The sequence below is a fragment of the Octopus bimaculoides genome, chromosome 8, assembly GCF_046866305.1.
Source record: "Octopus bimaculoides isolate indiv1 chromosome 8, ASM4686630v1, whole genome shotgun sequence".
Lineage (NCBI taxonomy): Eukaryota > Metazoa > Mollusca > Cephalopoda > Octopoda > Octopodidae > Octopus > Octopus bimaculoides.
In genome coordinates this window covers 58,871,262-58,898,857 of record NC_142935.1, presented here as the reverse complement: position 1 = coordinate 58,898,857, position 27,596 = coordinate 58,871,262, and the positions used below count along the sequence as shown (strand labels likewise).

The 27,596-nt window shown below is 34.9% G+C and overlaps 2 protein-coding genes across 7 annotated transcripts in view; one reads left to right on the top strand and one right to left on the bottom strand.

The window, feature by feature from the left end:
• Positions 1–27,596, top strand: part of LOC149134418 (uncharacterized) — a 99,277-nt gene that overhangs the window by 67,979 nt on the left and 3,702 nt on the right. For all 4 annotated transcript variants that reach the window (XM_089356542.1, XM_089356541.1, XM_089356539.1 and 1 more), the window contains 2 exons: positions 15,710–15,810; positions 26,909–27,095. In XM_089356542.1, coding sequence (XP_089212668.1) covers positions 15,710–15,810; positions 26,909–26,988 — 181 coding nt within the window. In that variant the 3' untranslated portion in view covers positions 26,989–27,095. The remainder of the gene's footprint in view (positions 1–15,709; positions 15,811–26,908; positions 27,096–27,596) is intronic.
• LOC106877777 (neprilysin) overlaps positions 19,657–27,596 on the bottom strand; it is a 323,337-nt gene continuing 315,397 nt past the window's right edge. For 2 of the 3 annotated variants that reach the window (XM_089356536.1, XM_089356538.1), the window contains 2 exons: positions 24,193–24,269; positions 22,827–23,034 (listed from right to left, as the gene is read on the bottom strand). In XM_089356536.1, the coding sequence (XP_089212662.1) occupies positions 22,935–23,034; positions 24,193–24,269 (177 nt within the window). In that variant the 3' untranslated portion in view covers positions 22,827–22,934. Of the gene's footprint in view, positions 19,983–22,826; positions 23,035–24,192; positions 24,270–27,596 lie in introns of those variants that run through there. The other variant, XR_016242904.1, reaches the window with a different exon arrangement.

The following is a 27,596-nucleotide window of genomic DNA, read 5'->3' as shown; positions in this document are numbered from 1 at the left end:
CTTATTTTTCTTTCATGTGTGTATGTTGTATCCTATCTAGTTCATTGACTCCTAAATACTTATATGGTTGGCTTTCGTCTAGTTCTCTTATTTCATTGTCTGTATCTAGTTTTATATTGCTACTTTTAACTAATTTTCCTCTTTTCAGGGTTGTTTTGGCACATTTTTCTAATCCGAATTTCATATCTATTTCCTTGGTAAAGCCGTGTACCGTCGGTAGTAGTTTTTCTAGCTCTTTGTCGTTTTTAGCATATAATTTTAGGTCATCCATATATAGAAGGTGGCTGACTGTTTTTCCGGAGCATTTGTAACCGCAACCAGTTCTATTTTGCAATTCAGTTAAAGGTGTGAGAGCCAGGCAGAACAGGAGTGGAGAAAGCGTCTCCCTGGAATATTCCTCTTCTAATGGGGATGGCTTTCGTTTTCACAAGTCCCTCTTTTGTTTGGAGCTGTAGCACTGTCTGCCATTTGTTCATTCAGTGCCCTATGTATTTTATGATAATTGGTGCCACCTTGTTTATGGCTAGTGTTTCCAGAATCCACGTGTGGGGAACACTGTCGAAAGCCTTTTGGTAGTCCACCCAGGCCATACTGAGGCCTGTCTTCCTTCTGCGGCTGTCTTCAGTTATGGCTTTATTGATCAATAATTGATCTTTACAGCCGTATGAGCCCTTGCAGCATCCCTTCTGCTCTTCTGGAAACAGGTTGTTATTTTCCAGGTGTTTACTCAATCTCTGCGATATTATTGCAGTAAAGGCTTTGTAGATCGTAGGGAGACAGGTTATAGGTCTATAGTTTTGTGGTTTCTCCGTTTCCGTGGATTTGGGTATTAAGATGGTTTTCCCTTTCGTGAGCCATTCAGGCATTGTCTCTGGATCTGCTAGTATGTTGTTAAAGTTTTCTGCCAGCTTTTTATGCATTCTTGGCAGGTGTTTTGACCAGAAATTGGGGATCTTGTCGTGTCCAGGTGCTTTCCAGTTGCTTAGTCTTTGCAGTGTCTGGGTGACCTCTTCAGTTGTTATAGGGGCCCAGAGTTGCTCAGGTGCTAAGTTCGTTGTTTTAATGGTCCTTTTTTGGGGTTGTTGCTTCACCGACCATATTTGTTTCCAGAATTTCTCTAGTTCTTCTGCTGTTGGTGCTGAAGTAATGTCTATTTTATTTTTACCCAGTTCTTGGTAGAGTTTTTTGGGTTTGGATTTGAACTGTTTGTTTGGTTCAAAGAAACGTTGGCGTTTCTCATACCGGCGGACCCTCTGTGCTTTGGCAAGGATGTCTTGCTTTAGTTTTTCTTTTGCCTCAGGTAAGTCTTTTTCTGTAATGCTGTATTTGTACAGTATTTTTGTTTTCTTCTTGTTACTTAGTAGTGTTGATTGTTTACTAATTTCGTTGAGAATCGATAAATCTTTTCTCTTTTTTTAATTTTGTTCTGGATGTTATTTATCCACAAGGTCTGTTTGGGTGGTAGAACTCCTGTTCGGATGGGTTTGAGTGAGTATCCTGCTTCTTTTGTGGCTGCAGTGGCTGCCGCATATATCATGTCATTTAGCTCAGTGATATTGCCTGTTGTTTCTGTGGTTGTTAGTTCCGTGACGGCCAGGTTTATGCTATTTATTATTGATGTTGTTTTATTGTCTATTTTGATTTTTGGGAGATATAATCTTTGGTCCATTCTAAGATCTGTGGTTTTCAGTTCTTCGGTTATTTTCATTTTCATAGTACCGTTATTATTAGGTTTCCCTTCGTTATTTCCAGGCTTTATATTTGTTTTGCCTTCCTTTTCATTCATATGTTTGTCTGTGGTGTTCTGGATTGGTGCTTTTTGTACACTATTATACATCTCTACAGTCTGGGTTTGTTGTTGTTTTGTTTACTTCGTTTTTGCCGGGCATGTTACGTTTGTCCCCGTGTTTTGCTATCTCAGTGTTTATATTATTATTTGGCATTGCTGTGTGACTACTATCTAGATTTTCCTGATGTATTTTTTCTTTCAATTGTTCTATTTCTATTTCTGATATTTTTTTTGCTTTTAGAATATATCTTCTTATGTTAGCTAGTTTGTTAGAGTTCATTGTTTTATCGAGGTCTATATTTACATTATTTTTCTTCCATGTTTTATATGTATGTGTTGTTGCGTTTTCGTTTTTTGGGTAGAGTACTGCTGTGAAATAGGCGTGTAGGATCGAAATGTATTCCTCACGTGTCCATTTATGCCGTTTTGGTTTTGTTTGCGGGACATGAGGAACAACGTCCGGCCCTTTATTTTGACGGTCGTCGTTTTCGTAGGGTACCGGTTCGTTTATTTCTGTTGTCAGATTGTTTTGCACGTTCATATCTTCGTATTTTTTTCTTAACAAGCTTACAGTACGTACTTCTCGGTTGTTATTCTTGGGTGAAATAATACCGGTGTTATTTAATATGTTTGTAATTTTTTTGTACATGGTGTTTTGGGGTTCGAAGATGGTCTGATTTTGATGTAACACGTGTGTTTACGATCGCTGTGCGGGTAGTGGAGGTATCAAGTTAAAATACATCATTATATTTGTAAAAATAGAGATAAATTTCAATGAGTATTACTTACTCGGATATAGTCCAACCCTTTGTCAGCTATTTTTTGTATATGGTGTTTGGGTTTGGGGATGGTCTGTATTTTGATGTAACACGTGTGTTTACGATCGCTGTTCGGGTAGTGGAGGTATCAAGTTAAAATACATCATTATATTTGGAAAAATAGGAATACATTTCAATGAGTATTACTTACTCGGGTATAGTCCAACCCTTTGTCAGCTATATTTGGGCTCCATGCGATGTCTTTATTTCCGATGTTTTTGGATAAGTTTCGGAGCAGTGATTTATCGTATTATTATTATTATTATTATTATTATTATTATTATTATTATTATTATTATTATTATTATTATTATGTCTACTACTATTATTATATAAGGCTGCGAGCTGCCAGGATCACTAGCACACCGGGAACATATCTAGTGGCATTTCCTCTGCCTTTACGTTCTGAGTTAAAATTCCGCTGGAGTCGACTTTGCATTTGTGTCTGAAAGGATTATTTTCATTTTTTTTTCAGTTGTAGCAGTAGCAGCAGCAGCAATAGTCTAGTAGTAGTAGTAGTAGTAGTAGTAGTAGTAGTAGTAGTAGTAGTAGTAGTAGGAGTAGTAGTAGTAGTACCACCACTACTACTACTACTACTACTACTACTACTACTACTACTACTACTACTACTATCACTACTACGTCATTCATTTTTCGGTGTCGTTATATTGAGTACATGTGAAACTCTGGGTCGAAGTAATCGACCAATTCCGTCCCCCAACATATTTTCTACCTTGTCTCTCAAAGGTTTATTATTATTTTTAGTAGTAGTAGTAGTAGTAGTAGTAGTAGTAGTAGTAGTAGTAGTAGTAGTACCACTACTACTACTAGTAGTACTGCTACTACTTCTACTACTACTACTCTTATTATTTCTATTATTTTTGTTATTACGCTAGTACATGCCAAATTGTTTAGCACTTACCTTATCTCATTATTCGGATTCATGATGTTTGGAGACAATTTTACTCATTATTCAGATTCTTTTAGAATATAAGATGGTGGTTTCCTACTTGTCAACAATGTGAGTTTCAATTCCAATTACTTTCTGTCTTTTAGATAGTGTCTTAGATTTAGTGTCAAGTGCACCAATTAACACAGGAATAATTTTTGTTTTGGCCTTCAATAGTCTCCTTAGCTTTCTGGGTAAGAGCACATATTTTTCATTTCGTTCTTTAATTTCCTTCCTATCGACTCTGTTTTCATGGAGACTTGCACAATCTCTGATGTTACGCTAGTTGTTTGTTTTGTTCTCATATCTGCTCATATTACTTGAATCGTAAGGTGAGACTTAATGAGGAAATACCACGAGATTTGTAATCCTCATATTCCACCAGTCCTAGGTTCGTGTTCATACGAATTATTGTTTTTAAGCTATTCACTCGGGTAACATCCCAATACACTCTTTAATCTACACAGTTGTGTCTACACTGATAGTTTTTTACTGGCTGTATACTACTATCACTCATATGATGATTGTTACTTTTGTATATGTCCCTGCAGGTGGTACATTAAATGTATGACTGAGATTTTTGCTTTTATGGAATTCATTCTAAGCATCTGTTTTTGAGCAGCTATAATTTGAGTTTCTCTCTCTCTCTCATTTGAAGTTCTCGTTCTTTAACCAGAGCTAGCGATCCTTACTTTCCGACAATATCGGTTTGTTGTTTGCAATTTCATATCATTCCATTTGTTTGGTGTTTTGTTATTTATTTTGTCGTTGAATATCCCTACTATTTCGGTCCATTTTTGGATTATCGCGGGTTACCAATAGCATTCTTCCTTTGCTCTGCACAACATAATTTTTCAGGCTCTGTGTCGCAATATTAACAGTCTTCGACGTTTAGTAATTCTCTGACACCACGTTCCTTTCTTCGTAGGTAAAATCGGTCTGAGTAGCTTTCAATTTCCTCTATTCAAGTTCTGTACCTCGGACTTTATCCAGTTCACAAAGGGAGCAGAACATCTCAGTATGGCCATAGCCCATGTATTTATGGCGTTAATGTTGTTTCAAAGGCATTCCTAATTCCATTCTTGTACTCTTTATAATCGTATCGACTTCCATTCCCCTTAGATGTTTGTACCACTCATCATTCCTCAGCGTTTTAATGATTTTGTCATCGAAGTTTACCTTCTGGTCTCTCTCCATAATTCGTTCTGCACACGTATTTACCCCAAACTTTACTGAATATTGTCACCATCCATTTGAATCCCAGTGTCTATGCCAGTCTTATTGTTTGTATACAGCTTGAGGTGATTTTCCTCAACTTAGATTTGGTAAACCCATAGGCAAACCTGGATTATCACAGTATACTTGTCAGAGGGGTTAGCGCAATGACGAATAATAATGACGTGAAAATGCCCTGCGTTTTTTTTTTTTTTTGACGTTTTTCATTCGCCCATGTCAACTCTATTTCTCTCACACTCATTGCTTTCTCCAAAAAATTGCTTATCTTTTCATTCACTCCGAGCGTTCTCAGAAACTCTAAGGTGCGTCATAATCCTTCGTGTAAACTATCTATCTAGTAGCTTATTCTTCTTCTTCATCGTTCTTATTAAATATTCTATTTTCTATATACAGCAAATAAGAAGTCTTTCTTTATTTTTCCTAAATCCCTTTTTTCCCTATGGCAATAGTGTCTCCTTTTCCAAAACAATTATATCTTCATCTGCTATGAAGCCAGTTTATAGTTTCCAGAGTAACGGTAAGCAATTAATAGGTCTGTAACTGCTGAATTACCCTATCTTTTATTTTTCCTTCTCTATTAGCACTGTCATTCCTTTTGCCATCCATGCTGGTTTTCTATTTTCTATGGAGCCATTAATAAATGGTCGTATATAATTGTGTATACTTGGGAGATTCTTGAGCCAGACACTCTTGACACCATCTGGTTCGGGGTTTTCCACTTCGTTATTTACTTAATAGTGTTGTTATTATTGTTTTTGTTGTTGTTGATAGCGTTGCTGTTGTCGTCGTTGCCATTACTAATATTATTGTTTCAGTCATATTATAATTGGGGAAAAAAGATTAGATGAAATGTAGAAGGAAGCATTCTGCATGCCAATCAACATTCGGTAGGGTATTACATATGCAATATATATAGAAACGTTCGCTGAGCTTAAATTCGTAATTGGATAACCTTGGGAACTCTATATTTAACAGTATTAACAACCACAAGACGTATACCATTTTGGGCTGGCCTTATTATCATTTAGTCCCAGGTGGACTACACTGTAGCCGAACTTGAACAGCATTTCAGCTGTTGCAATCTAATATGCTATTCTGATGTAAGATGTAATAGATTATATTGTTCAGAGTGTTTGTCAATTAGAAGTTTTTATCTTAGAAAGATTTCAGTGTTCTTTGTAGTAGGCTAAACACAGAGTCTCTCGTTGTGTTTCTTTTTAACATGGATTACATGTCACAGAAGGAAAAATGTATATTTAATTAAATGGTCTATAGAAATAATTGATGATTATTTTATCGATCGCGGCTCGATAGACGCAAGATAAATTTTATAAAAGAAAGGTTTTCGTTCAGGTCTTCCACTCTAACATTGAGTTGTTGGAAGACAAAAAGATATCAACCCCCACATGGAATTTCTGTGTTCGTCACAATAGCGGCCAACGCAAACGAACGAAAACCCTAGCGAAATTACTCTTCTGACTATTATAATTCTTATAAGTTTTCTCTGAGTTTTGACTACCTTTTAAGAATAAAATACAAATAAAATACATGGTAAAATTAACAGCAGTGGGATTTGACCCCAGAAGTGAGTTCAATTATGGAAGCAAAGTACCGGAATATGTTTTCTGTATCACTTCAATATTTCAATCCATCACTCTAAATTGATGTTATCGCAATAACTTCTGGAAACTGTCTATTATACAAATTCCATGTCCCTACATACAAGTTCATAAAAACAAGAACTGTATTTCTTGCTACAGTTTGACAGCAATGTGTGACAATTTATTCCCGTTTATATATAAAGTAAAATAATATTAAATGATATCCCATGAGTATATTCAAGAAGAAAGCATAGTTTTAGATTAGAGATGACAGGTAAATTTGTTGGACAGTTATAACGCGTTACTTTAAAATTTTGTGCAAATGTAATTTCCGTGTGTTTATTTTTCACTATTTTTTTATATTGCAATTCATTATATAGATTGATATGTCGTTTGCCGTTCTTCTTCCCTCTTACTTTCCCAAAATATCTCCCTTCCTCTTTCTTTACTCATATGCCTGTGTAAGTGTGATTGTGTATTTTCGTATATAATAATGTAATTATCTATGAGTGTATGCATACATGTATGTGTGTTGATGTATCCATAAATGTTAGCAGCAGCTTCTCATGAGTAACTGGTAAGCGTTTTCTAGAATTCACAAAATTCTTATTACATCTTCAGTAATTTTAAAAAACTTCATTTGTGGCCAGCTATATTTGCATGGGGAACTTGGAATTATGCAGTTTTTTATCATCGAAAATATATTTACTCACGCAATTTCATTCCCATAAGGAAAAAAGATTAAATAAAACCAAACTTTGGAAAAGCTGAGTGTTGTTTCAAAGGAACTTTTACGACAACATCAAGATATTCTCTCTGGGATGGGAGAGTGGAAATTTTACACTTTCATTCTTCTTAGTTTCATCCTGAATAGGAGACATGCCCATCACGCTGTCTCCATCCAATATAATACAATCTCCAAGGCGTCAGATTAATTTTTTATACAAGTATTTTTTTTTATCTGCAAACACTTAGAAAATACAGCTGATTCAAGGTCCAGAAAAATACTCGAATTTTAAGACTGAAGATAATGTGAATGTTTGCATCCTACAAACAAAAGAAATTGGAGAGATCATCTCCACACACACCATTTATAGATAAGTTAATATAGGCTATGTGGTAGAACAGGTGTCAAGAACTTACATGGAAAACCGAGTTACAATTACTGGTATATATCCTCTCTTATGATACCAAGAAAATTTTCCTCTCTTAAAAAAATGCATGGCCACAGCTCACGAGCTGAAACTAGATAAAATAAAATAAAATGAAATTTGCTTTTCAGTAAACTGGAAACGATCATTCTTACGTCTAATGCGTAGTCTCTGTTAATGAACAGAACATCAAAACTTAGACATCGCTTCAGATAATGTCATGGATTTTATTATGAGACAAATAGACTTTCTTGTGACTGAACATTTACGAAAATGCTACTTATGGCAGAAGGCGCCAACGGAATAAATTTTGTTATAAGTATCGTGCATCTAATTCTCTCTTTCCCTCCTTCTCGCTTCCTCTCTCTCTCTCTCTCCCTCCCTCTCGCTTCCTCTCTCTCTTTCTCTCTCTCTCCCTCCCTCTCGCTTCCTCTCTCTCTCTCTTCCTCCCTCTCGCTTCCCCTCTCTCTCTCTCTCTCTCTAACTGCGTTTGTTTTGTCATTATCGATCTATATCTATATCTATATCTATATCTATACCTGCGTGTATATGTACTTGTATATGTGCAATATGTATGTGGAGGTGCAATGGCCCAGTGGTTAGGGCAGCGGACTCGTGGTCATAGGATCGCGGTTTCGATTCCCAGACCGGGCGTTGTGAGTGTTTATTGAGCGAAAACACCTAAATCTCCACAAGGCTCGAACCCTGCTGCACTCTTTCAGCACGTCTTTCTCTCACTCTTACTTCCTGTTTCTGTTGTGCCTGTAATTCAAAGGGTCAGTCTTGTGATACTGTGTCACGCTGAATATCCCCGAGAACTACGTTAAGGGTACACGCGTCCGTGGCGTGCTCAGTCATTTACACGTTAATTTCACGATTGGATCAACTGGAATTCTCGACGTCGTAAGCGACGGAGTGCCAACACATATGAGCAATATGAATATTAGCTTGTGTGCGCAGCATTCTACACGACAGTTGCAGAATATTATCACCTCATATTTATATTCAAAAACTGTATATCTTGCACCTAGAAGGCGCATTTAACGCAACAATAGGCAGAGTAACTAAATATAGATTTGGAAAATAATCCAAGTTTTCAGTTAACACGTGAAACATAGCATATTCGACAGCTTTAGAAACCGAAAAACATCACTGAACGTAGTGAGGGGCCGCTTACTAAATTTAGAACGTATTATCAAGACTGGTTTGTGGTTCAATTTGACGAACAGCAAGAATGACAAAACAAAATTTGCGTAGCATATCGGTATGCGTTCAACCAATTTTTAGATGTCGATCTAAAAATTATAAACATCTATCTGCATTACAGAAGTATACATTAAATCATTAATACATGCATAGAAATAGCGATAGACTACATGAATATGGAATGTGCTGAGGAGAAGGTGCATGCATATGATTTGCAAAATATGTTTTACACATGCCATTTGTGTATTCAATTTTACAGTGATGAAGTGCCATAGCCTTCAAAAAAATCACTATACAAAATGCATGTATACACATAATCGCACACACATATATATGCACATAAAAATACGGTTATATAATTACACGTATTCACTTCAAAAAAAGTACCAAGCATACGGATATATATATATATATATATATATATATATATATATATATATATATATATATATATATATATATATATATATATATATACCACCCCTTTAACACCACCACTGCTCAGTTTCATCTATCTGTTATATCTTGTTCACTTTTTCTCCTTCATCTTCCTATAATTATCACTATTTTTGTTGTTGTTGTTGTTGTTGGTGGTGGTGGTGTTGGTGGTGTTGCTATTATTATTGCTATTAGTGATACTATTATTATTATTTACTGCTAAATTGTCTTTCGAGTCGATAAAATACATACTCTTACATCCGACTCCGAAATTAGTGGCCTTATGCCAATATTTGAAACCATTATTATTGTTGCTGCTGTTGTTTTCGTTGTTGTTCCTGTCGTTGTTGCTGCAGCAGTTGCTTCCGCTACTTCAATATGTGCGCAACATGAGAGCCACTGCATTATTATTGTTATTGTTGTTATTATTATTATTACTATTATTATTATTATTATTATTATTATTATTATTATTATTATCATTATTATTATTATTATTATTATTATTATTATTATTATTATTATTATTATTATTATTATTATTGTTATTATTATTATAATTATGGTTCAGTAGTTTTATTTTTATAACGTGCTTTCACTTCACTACCGAGCGCAGCTCTGTGCTCCTTGGGTATGTGCTGTGGATTGCTGTGGTGCTCTTATGTTTACTGTATTGAAAGTGTTTTGCGTAGAATGTGTGCAGTACCCAGTAGTGCAATTTTCTGTATGTTATATATATTTGTAAGTCCTGGTGTTTTTGTTATGTATTTGACTGAATATTTTTTTATTATACCTAAGGCACCAACTATGATAGGAATTGTTTCTGTTTTTAGATTCCACATTCGAGTTATCTCTATTTTCAGGTCTTTGTATTTTGAAAGTTTTTCCATTTCTTTTAGAGAAACGTTGTCATCTGCTGGTATTGATACATCAATTAGAAAGCATTTTTTTCTTCATGATCTTCGACAACTATATCTGGTCTATTTGCCTTAATTTCTCTATCTGTGTGTATTGGCATATCCCAGAGTATGGTTGCTTTCTCGTTTTCTGTGACCTTTTCTGGCGTGTGTTTATACCATATTTTTTTCTGTTGTTATTCCATAGTGTTGGCATACAGCTCTGTCGTGTTTGTGAATATATTCCTTCTTAGCCAGGACTGGGCAGCCAGAGATAATATGATTTATTGTTTCATGTCCATCTCCACATATTCTACAGTTACTTGTAATATTTCTTTTCATTATGTGTTTTTGGTAATTTCTGGTGTGGAGGCTCTGGTCTTGTGCAGCAATTAAAAATCCTTCAGTCTCTGCTTTGAGTTCTGAGCTTCTCAGCCATTGCTGGGATTTTTCTCTATCTATTTCTTTCGCATTTAGTTTAGCCCAGTATTTACCATGTAGGGGCTTTTCTTGCCATCGTTTTATCATGGTCCGTTGCTGTTTTAGTTTTAGTTTGGATTTCATTTGTTTTATAGCTTTTGTTGTTTATTCTTCTTCTTCTTCTTCTTCTTCTTCTTCTTCTTCTTCTTCTTCTTCTTCTTCTTCTTCTTCTTCTTCTTCTTCTTCTTCTTCTTCTTCTTCTTCTTCTTCTTCTTCGTATTTGTTAGGTAGATTGATTTCTTGTTTGTATTTGTCAGCTTCCTTAAATACTGAAAACAGTTTTTTGTTTTGCTCGTGTTTTGTGGCTATTTGTATTAGTTTTCCTTGCTTCTGGAGTAGGTATTTTTGCAGTTCTATGGTGGTTATTTGATAATAGTTTTCTAGCTGTATAAGACCTCTGCCACCTTCTGTGCGTTGTATATATAGCCTTTCTATGTTAGATTTTGGGTGGTGCATCCTATATCCTGTCATTATTCTTCTTGTTTTCCTGTCTATTTTACATAGTTCGTTTAGTGTCGAGTTAAGGATGTTGTAGCTGTAGCTTATAACTGGGACAGCTAAAGTGTTGATACCCATTATCTTGTTTTTAGCATTGAGCTCTGTTTTTAGTATTGATCTAACTCGTCTATAGTACTCTTTCTTCATTTTTTCTTTCATTTGTGTATGTTGTATCCTATCTAGTTCATTGACTCCTAAATACTTTTATATGGTTGGCTTTCGTGTAGATCTCTTATTTCATTGGCTTTATCTAGTGTTATATTGCTAATTTTAACTAATTTTCCTCTTTTCAGGGTTGCTTTGGCACATTTTTCTAATCCGAATTTCATATATATTTCCTTGATAAAGCCGTGTACTGTCTGTAGTAGTGTTTCTAGCTCTTTGTCGTTTATTGCAAATAATTTTAGGTCATCCATATATAGAAGGTGGCTGACTGTTTTTCCGTAGCATTTGTAACCGCATCCAGTTCTATTTAGCAATTCAATTAAAGGTGTGAGAGCCAGGCAGAACAGGAGTGGAGAGAGCGTGTCTCCCTGGAATATTCCTCTTCTAATGTGGATGGCTTTCGTTTTCACAAGTCCCTCTTTTGTTTGGAGCTGTAGCACTGTCTGCCATTTGTTCATTGAGTGCCCTATGTATTTTATAATAATTGGTGCCACCTTGTTTATGGCTAGTGTTTCCAGAATCCACGTGTGGGGAAGACTGTCGAAAGCCTTTTGGTAGTCAACCCAGGCCATACCGAGGCCTTTCTTCTTTCTGCGGCTGTCTTCAGTTATGGCTTTATTGATCAATAATTGATATTTACAGCCGTATGAGCCCTTGCAGCATCCCTTCTGCTCTTCTGGAAACAGGTTGTTATTTTCCAGGTGCTTACTCAATCTCTGCGATATTATTGCAGTAAAGGCTTTGTAGATCGTAGGGAGACAGGTTATAGGTCTATAGTTTTGTGGTTTCTCTGTTTCCGTGGATTTGGGGATTAAGATGGTTTTCCCTTTCGTGAACCATTCAGGCATTGTCTCTGGCTCTGCTAGTATGTTGTTAAAGTTTTCTGCCAGCTTTTTATGCATTCCTGGCAGGTGTTTTAACCAGAAATTGGGGATCTTGTCGTGTCCAGGTGCCTTCCAGTAGCTTAGTCTTTGCAGTGTCTGGGTGATCTCTTCAGTTGTTATAGGGGTCCAGAGTTGCTCAGGTGCTAAGTTCGTTGTTTTAATGGTCCTTTTCTGGGGTTGTTGCTTCACCGACCATATTTGTTTCCAGAATTTCTCTTGTTCTTCTGCTGTTGGTGCTGTAGTAATGTCTATTTTATTTTTACCCAGTTCTTGGTAGAGTGTTTTGGGGTTGGATTTGAATTGTTTGTTTTGTTCAAAGAAACGTTGGCGTTTCTCATACCGGCGGATCCTTTGTGCTTTGGCAAGGATATCTTGCTTTAGTTTTTCTGTTGCCTCAGGTAAGTCTTTTTCTGTAATGCTGTATTTGTACAGTATTTTTGTTTTCTTCTTGTTACTTAGTAGTGTTGATTGTTTACTAATTTCGTTGAGAATCGATAAATCTTTTCTCTTTTTTATAATTTTGTTCTGGATGTTATTTATCCACAAGGTCTGTTTGGGTGGTAGAACTCCTGTTCGGATGGGTTTGAGTGAGTATCCTGCTTCTTTTGTGGCTGCAGTGGCTGCCGCATATATTATGTCATTTAGCTCAGTGATATTGCCTGTTGTTTCTGTGGTTATTAGTTCCGTGACGGCCAGGTTTATGCTGTTTATTATTGATGTTGTTTTATTGTCTATTTTGATTTTTGGGAGATATAATCTTTGGTCCATTCTAAGATATGTGGTTTTCAGTTCTTTGGTTATTCTCATTTTCATAGTATCGTAATTATTAGGTTTCCCTTCGTCATTCCCAGGCTTTAGATTTGTTTTGCCTTCCTTTTCATTCATATGTTTGTCTGTGGTGTTCTGGATTGGTGCTTTTTGTACACTATTATACATCTCTACGGTCTGGGTTTGTTGTTTTTTGTTTACTTCGTTTTTGCCGGAAATGTTACGTTTGTCCTCGTGTTTTGCCATCTCAGTGTTTATATTATTATTTGGCATTGCTGTGTGACTGCTATCTAGATTTTCCTGATGTATTTTTTCCTTTCAATTGTTCTATTTCTATTTCTGATATTTTTTTTGCTTTTAGAATATATCTTCTTATGTTAGCTAGTTTGTTGGGGTTCATTATTTTATCGAGGTCTATATTTACATTTGTTTTCTTCCATATTTTTTATGTATGTGTTGTTGCGTTTTCGTTTTTTGGGCAGATCACTGCTGTGAAATAGGCGTGTATGATCGAAATGTATTCCTCACCTGTCCATTTATGCCGTTTTGGTTTTGTTTGCGGGACATGAGGAACAACGTCCGGCCCTTTATTTTGACGGTCATCGTTTTCATAGGGTACCGGTTCGTTTATTTCTGTTGTCAGATTGTTTTGCACGTTCAGATCTTCGTACTTTTTTCGTAATAAGTTTACAGTACGCACTTCTCGGTTGTTATTCTTGGGTGGAATAATACCGGTGCTATTTAATCTGTTTGTAATTGTTTTGTACATGGTGTTTTGGGGTTCGAAGATGGTCTGATTTTGATGTAACACGTGTGTTTACGATCGCTGTGCGGGTAGCGGAGGTATCAACTTAAAATACATCATTATATTTGGCAAAATAGAAATAAATTTCAATGAGTATTACTTACTCGAATATAGTCCAGCCCTTTGTCAGCTATTTTTTTTTGGCTCCATGCGATGTCTTTATTTCCGATGTTTTGGGATAAATTTCGGAGCAGTGATTTATCGTTCTCACATGTTAAACGTCCCCGGTGTAGTCTGTTAAACTTCCCCGGTGTAGTCTGTTAAACTTCCCCGGTGTCTGTTAAACTTCCCCGGTGTCTGTTAAACTTCCCCGGTGTCTTATGTTAAACTTCCTCGGTGTGTGTTAAACTTCCCCGGTGTCTTTTAAACTTCCCCGGTGTCTGCTAAACTTCCCCGGTGTCTGTTAAACTTCCCTGGTGTCTTATTATTATTATTATTAGTAGTAGTAGTAGTAGTAGTAGTAGTAGTAGTAGTAGTAGTAGTAGTAGTAGTGGTAGTAGTAGTAGTAGTAGTAGTAGTAGTAGTAGTAGTAGTAGTAGTAGTAGTTATTAAACTGGGAAGCGATCTGGCAGAATTATTTGCAAGCCAGATTAAAGACGTAGCTTTATGTTCGGTGACCAATTGTCACTGATACCGACTTTGTCTTACATCGATTGTTGGCAGAGGACTGGGGTCGATGTAATCGGTTAGTCTTCTTCTCATAAATGTAAGGCCTTGTGCTACCAGTAGAAAGGATTATTATTATTGTTATTGCTTTTTTGTGGATGGTGGTGGCAGTTTCTGTATCATTCAAAATGCCTGGAGTTATTTAGTTTCAGACTAAATTCGTGAACCATTTAGATTACAATACACAGCTGCTAACATTATACAGATGGAATATACAATTTGTCGCTGTTATTTGAGCTCGGTAATTTTGATGACCTTTTGACAACATGTATTATCAGTTAACAACATTTAGTAGAGTACGCTCTCCATTTCATTTTTATAAGGTGAATCTTCAGGAAGGAGACTAAGATGAAACGTTGAAAATATGTCACATTTTCTCCTAATAAAAATTTGAATACACACACACACACACACACACACACACACACACACACACACACACACACACACACACACACACACACACACACACACTAAGACACGCATACACTTATTTAAGAAACCACTCAGTAGTTACAAGCGGAATGTACTTAACACGGCATCTTACATATATCTTAGACCATCGTTTGTCATTCAAAACCTATCACTTATTTTCATATGTAATGACTTCTATGCATTACATTCTCTTGTAGAATATGCTTCGTTTAAGAGATTCAGTCATTCAAAAACATGTTTGTTGCTTACACTAGATGGCTGTAAATTGGATATCCCTGTCTACATCACCTATATGTTTCGAAAAATTCAATAAGATGACTTGAGATTAATCATGCGTCTTTGATAAGATATTAAATATACGGGAAAGTAAAATTTACCTATTAATTGTGTGGTTAATCCTAACTAATCGGAGACAATCAGCTTATCGAAGATTCTGCTTGCGATAATTCACGTGTGACTATGTCTTGGTAACATATACAATATTTTTTGTTAATTGACATCACGACACATATAGGAAGTAGCAGCTGAAGGAAGAGAGAACAGCACTAGCACCTGCGGTACTCAGTTATAGATAAGTATAAGTAGACTCGAAATGAAGTATCATATTCGATGACACAGTACTCGGCCTCGTACGAATATTAAACACACAACCTTATGAACGTACGACAAAAGACTCTCACACCTAAGCCAGACTTCAACAGACTCCCTTAACTTTATTTAGAAAGTCTCTTTGAGGCATTTACCGTGAGGTTTATTGTTAATAGTTATATTCAAATTCACTATATTCTTTCTGTACCTTTAAACATCTCAACTTAGACACTGATCAATTCTAAGCCTTGCCAACTGAGAAAATGAGTTGTCTTTTGCGATATTGTTTGCTAACTATATGTCACTGATTCGTTTTGTTTTCCTTTTCCTTTTCAGAAAATTCAAAGAATCAAACTTTAGTTCTGAATCAGCAAATTGCATTGATTTCTCAGCTTCTATTCCAGCACTATTTACCAAAGAAATGCTTGAGCAAACACGTAAGCAAATATTTATTTCTTTTTATTTTCCTCTCTTAATTCTAAATGATGTTCTCTTATAATGGAAGTCAAGTGAACAAGAAAGAGCTTCACAAAATATGAATTACATGTACAACTATTTCAAAAGTGATCGTCATGCATGTGAATAACTTATTTAAATGAATAAATATTGAGGTAAAAGAAAAGCTAATAGAAACATTGATGGCTGCATAAATGCATGTTTCTCTCGTCTTATTAGCATTCTATTTTACGCGGAATATTGGTAACTTTTTTGTATTGTGATATCTCCTAACACAGCACGAACAGCAACGGCATTGTTAGTAGTAGCAGAGGATGCGAAATTCTTCAAAAATTATTCTCGATCGCATCTCACTTCATATTAATAAAACATGGATTCAGTAAAAGTAGAAGTTACACATGCAAAAATAGAAAATATTCCTATAGATGAAGTTGACAACTTTGCTTTGCACCTAGATGGTTCTGAGTTCGATCCTACAGATGGACTAATTCTAGGAAAACTCTGCGTTAATACTTGATCACCTATCGGCTATACAAAGTGATGAGCAAAATTTGTCAAGCAGAAATTGCGCAGCAGACCGCCAACACGCACACACATATACATCTATACATGCAGCATATACATACATACATACATATATATATATATATATATATATATATATATATATATATATATATATATATATATATATATATATATATATATATATATATATATATATATATATACATATATATGTATATATTTATATATGAATTTATAAGTATCAAGAGATAGACAACATTGAATCTATCAACCTTTAGTGGTATGCCGTAGATATACAGGTACCACATACAGTTTAAAAAATAGATCCCACTCAGAGGACCTTCATGTGACATAAACGTCCACTGTGTTTACTTTACATATACATTCATATATGCATACACGCGCACGCGCGTACACGCACATACACACATATACAGACACATATATATATATATATATATATATATATATATATATATATATATATATATATATATATATATATATATATACATACATATCATCGTTTAGTCATTGCAAATGGATGGGGTTGATTCAGAATGAGCAAATAAAGTACCGATGTGTCACAAACTGCGCATTGGGAAACTGATATTTAATTTCAGTCCCTTTGTTTCAATATGAACTCAATCTTTATAAACCACTAAATCCATTGCTATCAGCTGCTTAGTATCACCGTAATCCAAAGAATGAACGCAATAAGAGATTAAATGAATATATTACCAAAGTTTAAATATTAATAGAATCAATGACTAAGAGGAAGCACTCACATTGTTTAAAAATATAAAGGTCATATCATGCTTGTTCTGATGAAGTGACAATGTACTAGAGACTTACTTTGACGCCCCTGCTTAATTAATTGACGTCATTAATACGACTTTGATTTATGTTGGTTGGAGTGACTCAAAAGCATGTCCCTACTTTCAGTCTGTCGGATGTCTGATGATAGTCTTATGTGATAAGCTGCTGTTCAATAATCACAATTTATATTATGTTTCGACGCAAATATATCGATTCACTATAATATTCGTATGTTCTTATAAGAACACACAAAATGAACCAATTATTTAATTTATTATTATATCTTTCAATTTATTTTTTTATATTACACTTCAAGTGAGAACAGATTTGTTTTGAAATTAGCAACATCATTATGAATAATTTCGCGGTTTAGTGGAATACATCTCGCTAGAGACATTATATAAGGCGTTCATTTACCATAAATATTGGACACTTCCTCATGTGTTGTTGAAAATATAAGCAATCAAATTTATGTAGGTCACTTATTTCAGACATCGTTTATTTAAAACTCTATTATTAAGAATATCGTTTTCCTTTAAGATGAAAAAAGAGTGATTTGAATGCGATTTGGTTGCTATTTCTATCAAATTGACTGAACACATGCCTGTTCATTATTTTGCTGTTAAATCTTATTCTTGCAAAATCCAGAATTCTTGTATGACCAAGTGAGATTTTCATTTTCGGGACATTATGTTTGTATATTATATGGGTCATTTTGTTTTATTTTATATCCCCTATTAGAGAAACGTATGAAGTAAGTTGATGCTTTAGACTTATATTGCATAGCATCACACTAGGCACATACAGAAGTAGCATAAAAGGTGAATTATATTCTACAGAGAAGACGTTTTGATATTTTATAAATTCATTAAAGAATCCTCGCTTAACCTGAAAAAGAAACACCGCACATGTGACCTGCCTGGCGGATACTTGAAACCCCAAAATGTAAAAAACATGAAGGAACTGGAAATTTGGAAACGAAATACAGGTATGTTCGTAGCCAGTTGGTGGTGTTAAACCAAAGTTCACATCAAATCTACTGCCTTGAAACATGTGCGGTTACCATTGATTCAACTCTCTTTATATATAGTCGGTTTCAACACTATAGTTAGATTCGACCCAAAGTAATGATGGAACTAATTTTCTAGTGCATCACTCAGATAAAACGCTAGCCACGTGATGCTGAAGAAAAGTTGTTAACCATTTCCTTGCTCCTAGTTTACACAATATTACATTACAGAAAACGCCAACTTCAGTATAATTAGAAAAAAAAGATGGTGTTTTTCTATATTACAAAATAAAACTTGCAATGTTCTGAGTTGATGAGACAGTCTACAGGCAAATTAATAGTCACGTATGATATAAGAATAGCCCAGAACTAGGCATTACATTAATATATTAGTAATGCTGATTTTTAGCACTAAATCAGCACTAAGCAAACACACCAAATATTATAAAACTATTATAAAACCAAACTACCAAATGTATTCTTCTCTTTGGAGATTTATCATGTAATTCAAAGAAGTTTCACTGTTATTTCTAGTTGGATGAAATACTCGTATCCAGCCCATTTACTCAAAAGTATTCTTGCTATAATGAACTTTCATATTCGCCATAACTGACTCACAGCTTAAACGTAATTATTGCATTCAAAATTCATAATTAGAGAGGAAACTCAGTTTATAATCTCTGAATATGTAAATTTAATAGCTTTAACGTAAATGGTTTATTGCCATTTGTTATTTAAATCTAGACAAAATTTGTAAAAATTGATGAAATGGGAGCTATTGATGTGATAACAGACTAATCTTGTACTTTCCATTAATATGATTGATCGAAGTTATTCTGATGTCCATCAACCGGTATCTCATTATATACGCACTGTATACAAGATTATCATTAAAGCTGCTACCTTATGATCCATGCATACAGCGACAGCAATTGTCCACGACGCATTATAATGAATAATTATATATTACCACAAGGAATACTTCTTAATCGTTAAAGATTTCTATTTCTTAAAACCAATGTCTAGATGATGATAAAAGTATATTTACCTATTTACCTACCCATCTATCTTACCACTTGAATCTTATTATGTATCTATCGACATATGTATCTTCTTTCTTCCTTCTCTTTTAGCAGTAATATATGCATTTATTCATACCTCCAGAACTTTTAACAAATGTAATTTGTATGTAAACAGCGATCTTGAACTGCGTAACATTTTAACTAAAATTATAAAAATATGTCTTACGGTTTCGAATCCTCTGCGTAATTACTTATTATGCTTGAAATTCTAGCGAAATCTTTATTCATATCGTTCAATCGTCTAAATATAAGAAGGTAGACACTGTATAATATGGTTCCAGATACACTTTAAAAATAAAATAGACATAGTTGTGGCCGGAAGGCCTTTTCTTGTGGGTAGATTCCATGACAACAAAGGTTAGGGATTAAATAAGGCAAAACTGAAACCGACGGATAAAATTCCCAGGTATCGAATACAATTTTACTGACGCTTTAGGCATAAACTTATAAGAACACATTTGGTCATAGGTTGAAATAAGAAAAACGATACTGGAATGTTAATTTCGAAGGCAGTTCGAAGTTCTTAGATTTGGAAGATGGCTGCATTAGATAGAACCAGGTCTATGTTTGATTGGTATCTTGTGCATTATCGACGTCCAAAATGGCGAAGGGCAAAACGCATATCTGCAGAGTTCAGCTCAAACAAAAAAGAATGGCAATAAAACAGCATTGTATTCGACACTAACCTTCTGCAAGTTCACTGTTTCTACCAAAACTGGAATACGAGAAGAAAACATTGGCAGAATTATTTCTAATATTCCTGGCAGCATATTCACAAAGGGGTCGGAATAATTCTAGTAATTATTTGCTGCACAAACTGCTTTGATATCCATTTGTAATCACAGATCACGAGCAACTACGAGAAAAAATTTAGTCAATCAGATATTATTGTAACATAGTTACTCGTCCCCACTAATTGTAGCAGCGCCACTATTTATGGTGATACTTGTTTACACTATAACCGTATAGTAACAATAAAACATATAGCGAAGTAGGCTGACAACAATATAACAATGCAACAAACTCTGTACCAACTATACATGAACCAACACGCAATATTCTGACAACTACAAAAAGAACGCCTTACGATTTCTTACGATTAACGCCGTCGCTCGCCGTCTCTTACGCAGACCGCTACTATTTATAATCGTTCGGTCAATCTTACAGCGGGTGTTGTGACTCTCGCCACAACACCTCTCCTTTTGAGATTTCGACTTCCGTAGGAGACGAAATTTATTTTATTTATTATTAATTTTTTTTTATTCCAGCAACTCTCTCTTTTTTTGTTTTAAATTTTCCTTCCTTAAGGAGTTCAGTACCTTTTCCGCTTCGGAATCAGTTCGTGATCTTCAGTCTGCTTACGTTTTCTGTTATTGCGCCTTTTAGACTCAATCTCATTTGGTGCTGGCACATCAAATATATCTCAAAAACACTTCCATTGGAATTTCCTTTCTTTCTTTTGGCTGTCTGATTTTTAATTGATTTAGGTGTGGCTTCTGCTCCCATCGTTTATTAAATACATCATGTTTCCAATTCATTCTTTTAGTCACTACAACACCCTGCCATTTCTCTTTACCATTCTTATATGCTATGAAATGGATTTGTATCCGACATCAAAATGTTTAGTTGAATTATTTGTATATTCTCTATACGCTTTTTTTTTCCTTGGCAAAATTTTGTCGACGATCGATTAATCTTCCGACCGAACATTAGCTCTGCAGATGGCTTGCTTGAACTGGTTTTCGGACTGGGAATTATTCTGTACACTCTTAAGAATTTAATTAGCAATTCGTCAGTTCATAACTCGTTCCTTGCGTCTTTTAGCGCTCACGTGGAAGTATCTACGAATCATTCTGCTTCCCAATTGACCTCGGGTGATAGGGCGGGGGAAACATGTGCTTGATTGCATGCATTTTGCCGAATTTCTTGAACTGGTATCCTGTATATTATGTTCCATTGTTCGATAATATGATATCCGGAAAAACATTATCGAGCAAAGTTTCCGTGTAGGAAATTTATTGTTGCCTTCGAGACAAGTTGACTGCACCTACATACATCCAGCAACTTGGTAAAGGTATCAACGATGATCAAATTGTACGCGTCATTCACTGGTCCTGCGTAGTCTATATTAACCTAGACTACGAATTTTTTGTCTCAGGCGACGATTGGTGTTTCACCGCTCGTGCATTGGCTGCTAGCGCACAACCTCTACATGATTCTACCAAATTTTCATTGTCCCAGTCCATCGTCGACCAATACTCGTAACTCCTCATCAAATCTTTCGTCCTTGACATCCCCGGATGTCCACTATGAAATTCATGTAAAATCCATTTCTTTAGTTGATACTATCACGCATTGTGCGTACATCAATACAGAGTGAAAAATGGTTCGCATTCGTGTTTCTCTTTTGTTTATTTTTCAAGGTTTCCTTCATTTTTAAGGTGCATTTGTCATCCGCTGATTTTATTTTATATATTGTACAGTCACTAACAACACCTAAATGACATTACACAAATCATTTTTAATGATTTTTCTTATTGTTATACGGCTATAAAAATATCTTCCAGCGGTTCGACATTCTAGATAAACAATGCACAAGGCCAATTTTCTTAGAAGGTTTCTCCTAACAATATTGCACCCCAGCGTTATAATCTGTTAGCTGTATTGGTAAGAATTCCTTTCTTTGATTCGAAAATTGATAGCAACGGTCGGCGGTCCGTCTGAAGCCGAAAAGCTCTACAGTGGAAAAATCTTTTAAATTTCTTCACAGAAAAATTATCGCTAGAGATTCTTTCTCTATCTGACTGTAGTTTTTTTTTTTCTGCTCCAATCAGTGCACGTGATGCCTCAGAAGCGAAAACAATCTCCGCTGCAGGATTGAAGTGAGCCAACAATAAATCTGAAATTAATATTCTTTAATATCCTGAAAAGTTTTTTGACAGTTATTTGACCAATTCTATTTGACGCATTTCTTTAGCAATTTATTAAATGGAGCTCCCAATTCATATATATAATTTTGATAATAGTTTGATATAAAAGCATGTAATGCCGCTATTTTAGATGGGAGGAGCATATTTTTAATTGCGGTTGCTCTCCACGGGTCAGGTCGTCTTCCATTTTAATTTATAATTTGTCCTAAATATTTATTTTTTTTTGCAAAATGGGTTCACATTTCCCCTCACTGAGTGTGAAACCGTAATCGCTTATGTTTTGGAAAACACACTTCACATGTTCGATATGCAGATCAGGAGATTCACTTTTAATTAATATATCATCGAGGTATGGGATTGCAAATTAATAGTCCACTAACATCGCATCCATAACATGTTCAAATATACAAATATCGATATCAGTGAATACTTCTTGATATATTCTAGAGATATACCGAAAGGATAACAACAGATTAGCTACCATTTCTATACGCTGGAAGATTTGTACTTTGTATTCATGATAAAGATAAAGAAATTTATGTTCAACATATAGAACGAAATAAATATTTTGATTCTAAATATCTTGATATAGTAATGGCTTTGTCTAGAAAGGAAATTGTAACAAAATATTTGGCTATATACTCTTTTTGATATATATTTTTTCATTTATTTTCCACTCACATATGTCTCTTTGATATTCATTGTATCTGTTATTCTCTATCATACTGGAATAAGATTTACCAAACATGGTACTTCCTTGCAGGATTCATATTCGAACCAGATTGACAACGATAAGCAGCTGCAAATTCCTTTGAATTTCGTAATGTTAAAAGCACCCTGAAATAAAGATATGATGTATATAATTAAACATGAAAATACTTACAATACTTAATAGCTATAAACAAATCTTTTCACATTGCTTCAGTGTGTAAAAAAAAATCAACAGATTAAAAAAGGGCAAAGAAAAAATATTCCGAAAGTCAATGCTAAATATTTCGTGAGCAATGCGAAATGTTTCTTATTTGTTTACACTTCGAATGCACTGATTCGTTTCTTTTATGCGTAACGTGTCTCAGCAGATCTTGTTAATCTGGAATGTATATGCACATGTTTAATTCATAATATATGAATATTAATCTATGTGAACAATACGACTCTAGTTAAAATGTTATGTGTTATCTCTTACTAGAGTGTAAAATATTGTGCACATGCTATTCGCGGGAGTTTGAATTCTGGAGATGACCTAAATGTTTGTCTTCAATTTTAGCATGATTAAGCTTCTACCTTAATGAAAATTCTCGGTAGTGAAGGATTTACTCATCGTTTCTATTCCAAGCACAATTTCATTGAGAAGAAATCGGTAACACAACATCTGGTGAGAGGCAATTGAATGTGAGAGATCTAACTCATATAGTAGCTCTTGCTGGACCGTGAGTTCTGGTTACAGGTTGTAATGAACAAGGTGGTTGAGACGAACATAAACTGTTGTATCTGCGACTGAAAAGGCAATTGATGAGAGAGGGAATATGAAGAGATGAATGACTGCAGTTATTTAGTCCTGAATCCGTTGTTTGTTGTTTCTTATCCTTTTGGAAATAATTAAGAATAGGTATATATGTATAAGCGTTCTCGAGGCAAATGGGATGGCATCATTACTTTACGAGTCTCTTTTGGAGTTTGTATTCAGTCAACATTTGAAATAAGATGGAATATTTTCTATCACTAAAATTATCACCTCTCACACAAACATTAGAATTCAGTGGGCTCAGAAGGTAGCGTAAGACGCTTACATGGTTCGTGGTGGTTATTCGGGTTTTAAGTGTGTGTCATTCATTCATTTAGTAAGAGAGTAACTAATGGAACGATATACTAAATTTGTGATTTAGTATACACTATATGCCTCAGTACAAATATAAATTAAATATAAAATTCACATAAACCTAGATATTAAATCAATGTACACGTATGCGGTTTGTTTGACAAACGTTACCGTACCTTGCCATATCCGGTGCATGAGGATCATAACGCACCTGATTCCGCAGAGCACTAGTTGAAAAATGGGCACACCAATTCTGTAAATAATATAACGAAATATTAGTTCAAGATAATGCTTGTATATATGCGCATGTCTATACACGTATATCATATATATATAGAAATACTTATTGATTAATACTTATGAATGGTAATTATCAAGAACTACATTATTCAATATGATGTACCACACACGGCTAGATAACCTCAAACCACAACAACTTATACACCAATGGAGTACTGCACTACAACATAGAGAACAAAGATATTTGACATATCCTACTATCGAGCACATAAACGATCCACGAATAAATTAAAGTTGCAGTCGATAGGAGGGTAGTTTGTTGATTGAGTATTCCAAATAGGGAGAAACAGCACATGTTACATCATGGATGGGACCAATAGATATGTCATAACAATAAAATAATCATATACTCATCCTCTTTCTTTAGATTTTGAAAAGAAATTCTAAATTCTAAAAGCTTACAGTTTTGAAATAATCTTTATTTACGACGGTGTTTTGGTTTCAAATCTTATTGTAATATTTGTCTACTTCGTTTATTTATTTTTTTCTCTTACTGAAGATCAATGACGAAGAAGACTGATATGATATTCTTTGCCCGGTACAACTTTCCATAATTCCCATGGATTAATGCTACTAAGACTGACTAAGCTGAGGAATTTGCAGAGCAATGCAGCGGATGAATGTTCTGAAACAAAAGACGTTCATAGTGTACATTTGGAATCGGCATAAGGAATTCATCTTATGAATAAGCAATTTCTGAATCATGAAACTATCGTTTAATGCTATAAAAGCACGCATGTGTATATATGTATGTATCCATCTATGTTGGGTGTACGGTTGTATAGAGAAAAACACTTGAAGTATATCAATTTGTCTATATATATATATATAAATATATATAGATGTGTGTGTGTGTAGATAAATATATATATATATATATATATATATATATATATATATATATATATATATATATATGTATATATATATATATATATATATGTATGATCACAATTATGGCTCCAAATGGCATACAAGCCAAAGATTTTTAATACGAAGTAAGCCATTGTACTAGCAAGCCACTTAATACCTGCGTTCGTTTATGTATTTGCAGAACGATATTATCCCGCAAAATTATACAACTGCTATAGTAGATTTGGAACCACTATATTTGTAAGACAGGTTTTAAAAGTAGAGCAGCAACATGTTTAATCCAATTACTACAAATACTCATGCTCTACTGTTCTTTAATATCATAGATATATATTTGTGTCTCTCTGTGTGTCTGTGTCTTTGTGTGAGTGTTTGTCTGTCTGTGTCTCTTTAAGTGAGTGTGTATCTACATATATATCACAACTTCACAACTATTCGTTTTTATCGTCCTAGCTGGTATGAGTCAGGTGGTTTGAAAGGATCTGTTGGTGTTTATGGATAGAATGACACTAAAATGTCTTGGGCGGCACGGTCTGTCCTGCTCCTTGTGTGCGTTTGTGTGTATGTGGGTGTGCGTGTGCATGTGCACGGGCGGGCACTTATCTATCTATATACATATAATATATGTCTGTGCATGTGCGCGCCCGTGTGTTTGCGTGAGTGTGTATGTGTGTATGTGTGTTTCTGTGTGTGTGTCTTTGTGTGTGAGTGTGTATGTGTGTGTGTGTGTGTGTGTGTGTGTGTGTGTGTGTGTGTGTGTGTGTGTGTGTGTGTGTGTGTGTGTGTGTGTGTGTGTAGAACATAAAATTTCAGGAGGTATGAGAGATGAATATATTCACGTCAGGAGTTGAATCTAGAAATAACAGTTTATAATTTAGCATAAGATAAATTATCTTGCAGCTCTGTAATTATACATCGCATAGTACTATTAAAGATTTTCAAATCAATGTAGATATAGAAAGTTAGTTCCTCAGTTTAACAGAACATCTTGATTACATCGATTTTTAAAATCTTCTATATGTATATCTTCCTTATACTCTATATATGCATATGAATTTTGTATGTATGTAGGATATTTATACACTAAATAAACATTACTGTTACCAGATGAAGGTTACGAATCGGCCGTTATCCTACAGATATGAACTAGTGAAATAAGTATATTCACCTCCCATATGTACTTTTGTTGTTGTATAGTTGTATATACAAGTGAAGAAATATTTTAATTTATTGGATGTACTAGATTTCAGCTGCATAGAGCTATATGTTATATTGTTCCGTATTAGATTTCTATATGGTGTGCAGAGAGGTCGGCATATCATATATACTAGTTTTTTTTCTGATTACCACAGGATTCTATAAATCCATTTATTGCACATTATATATATATGTGTGTGTGTGTGTGTGTGTGTGTGTGCATTGTGTTTCACAAAAGTGAGTTGGTTTTCCTAAATCTAGAATAGCACCAGTCACACCGATCCCTTGTCAACCTCTCCGTGAGGCACAAGGTCCTGTGATGAGCATTGACCACTCCGTCCAATATTCTCCTTGGCCTACCTCTTCTGCAAGCTCCATGAACATTAAAGAACTGGCAATTATTTAAACAGATGTCATCAATCTTACGTATCACATAACCATAATAGTATAGCATGCTTTCTTGCATACTACAGCTGATACTTTTCATCCTCATTACTTTCTCAACACATTTGTATTTTACAGTTTTTGCTCGCAAACACTACACATCCTACGGAGCATGTTCGCATCACTGGTTTTCAGTTTCTTCAATTACTCTACGCTGAAGCCACATTAACATAATACATCACAATTCTAAAAGTAGCGTCATATAAACTGTCATATTCCGAGAGCAGCAGCAGTAGTAGATACTTCAACTTCGTCCAAACATGGGGTAAGTATAAGTAATTATAGCCACTAACTTGCTTGCATGTTATGCCTCTTGGGTAACAAAGACTGATCCAGACTGGTGTTTACGGCAGTTTATTTCCAGTATGTTCATAGTATGAATTGCTCCAGTAGATCTGTCTCATATGAATCTTTCTTTGTTAATCTACCTGTTATATCCCAGCGCAATTTAGATTTTCATAACTTATATTCGGCACAACATATGGAGTATTCAATATAGTGAATCCTTTTAGCTTTAACTCTCTCTTTATACAAAATCTCTTTATAGAACTGTGCGTTTCACATTTCAGCGACGCAGTGTTTGGGCGTTCTGTGCATGCTCGCATGTCTGAGATAGGAAGCTTCAGGCTAGGGAGAGAGGAAACTGTGGTTCACGCAGTGCCGACCCAGGTGTGCTGGTGAAAAGTTGTGTTTCTTTTTGCCTCCGCGTCTATTGTGCTTAAAAACGTTTTTATATTCTTGAATGTGATAAACTGTAGAATTAGAT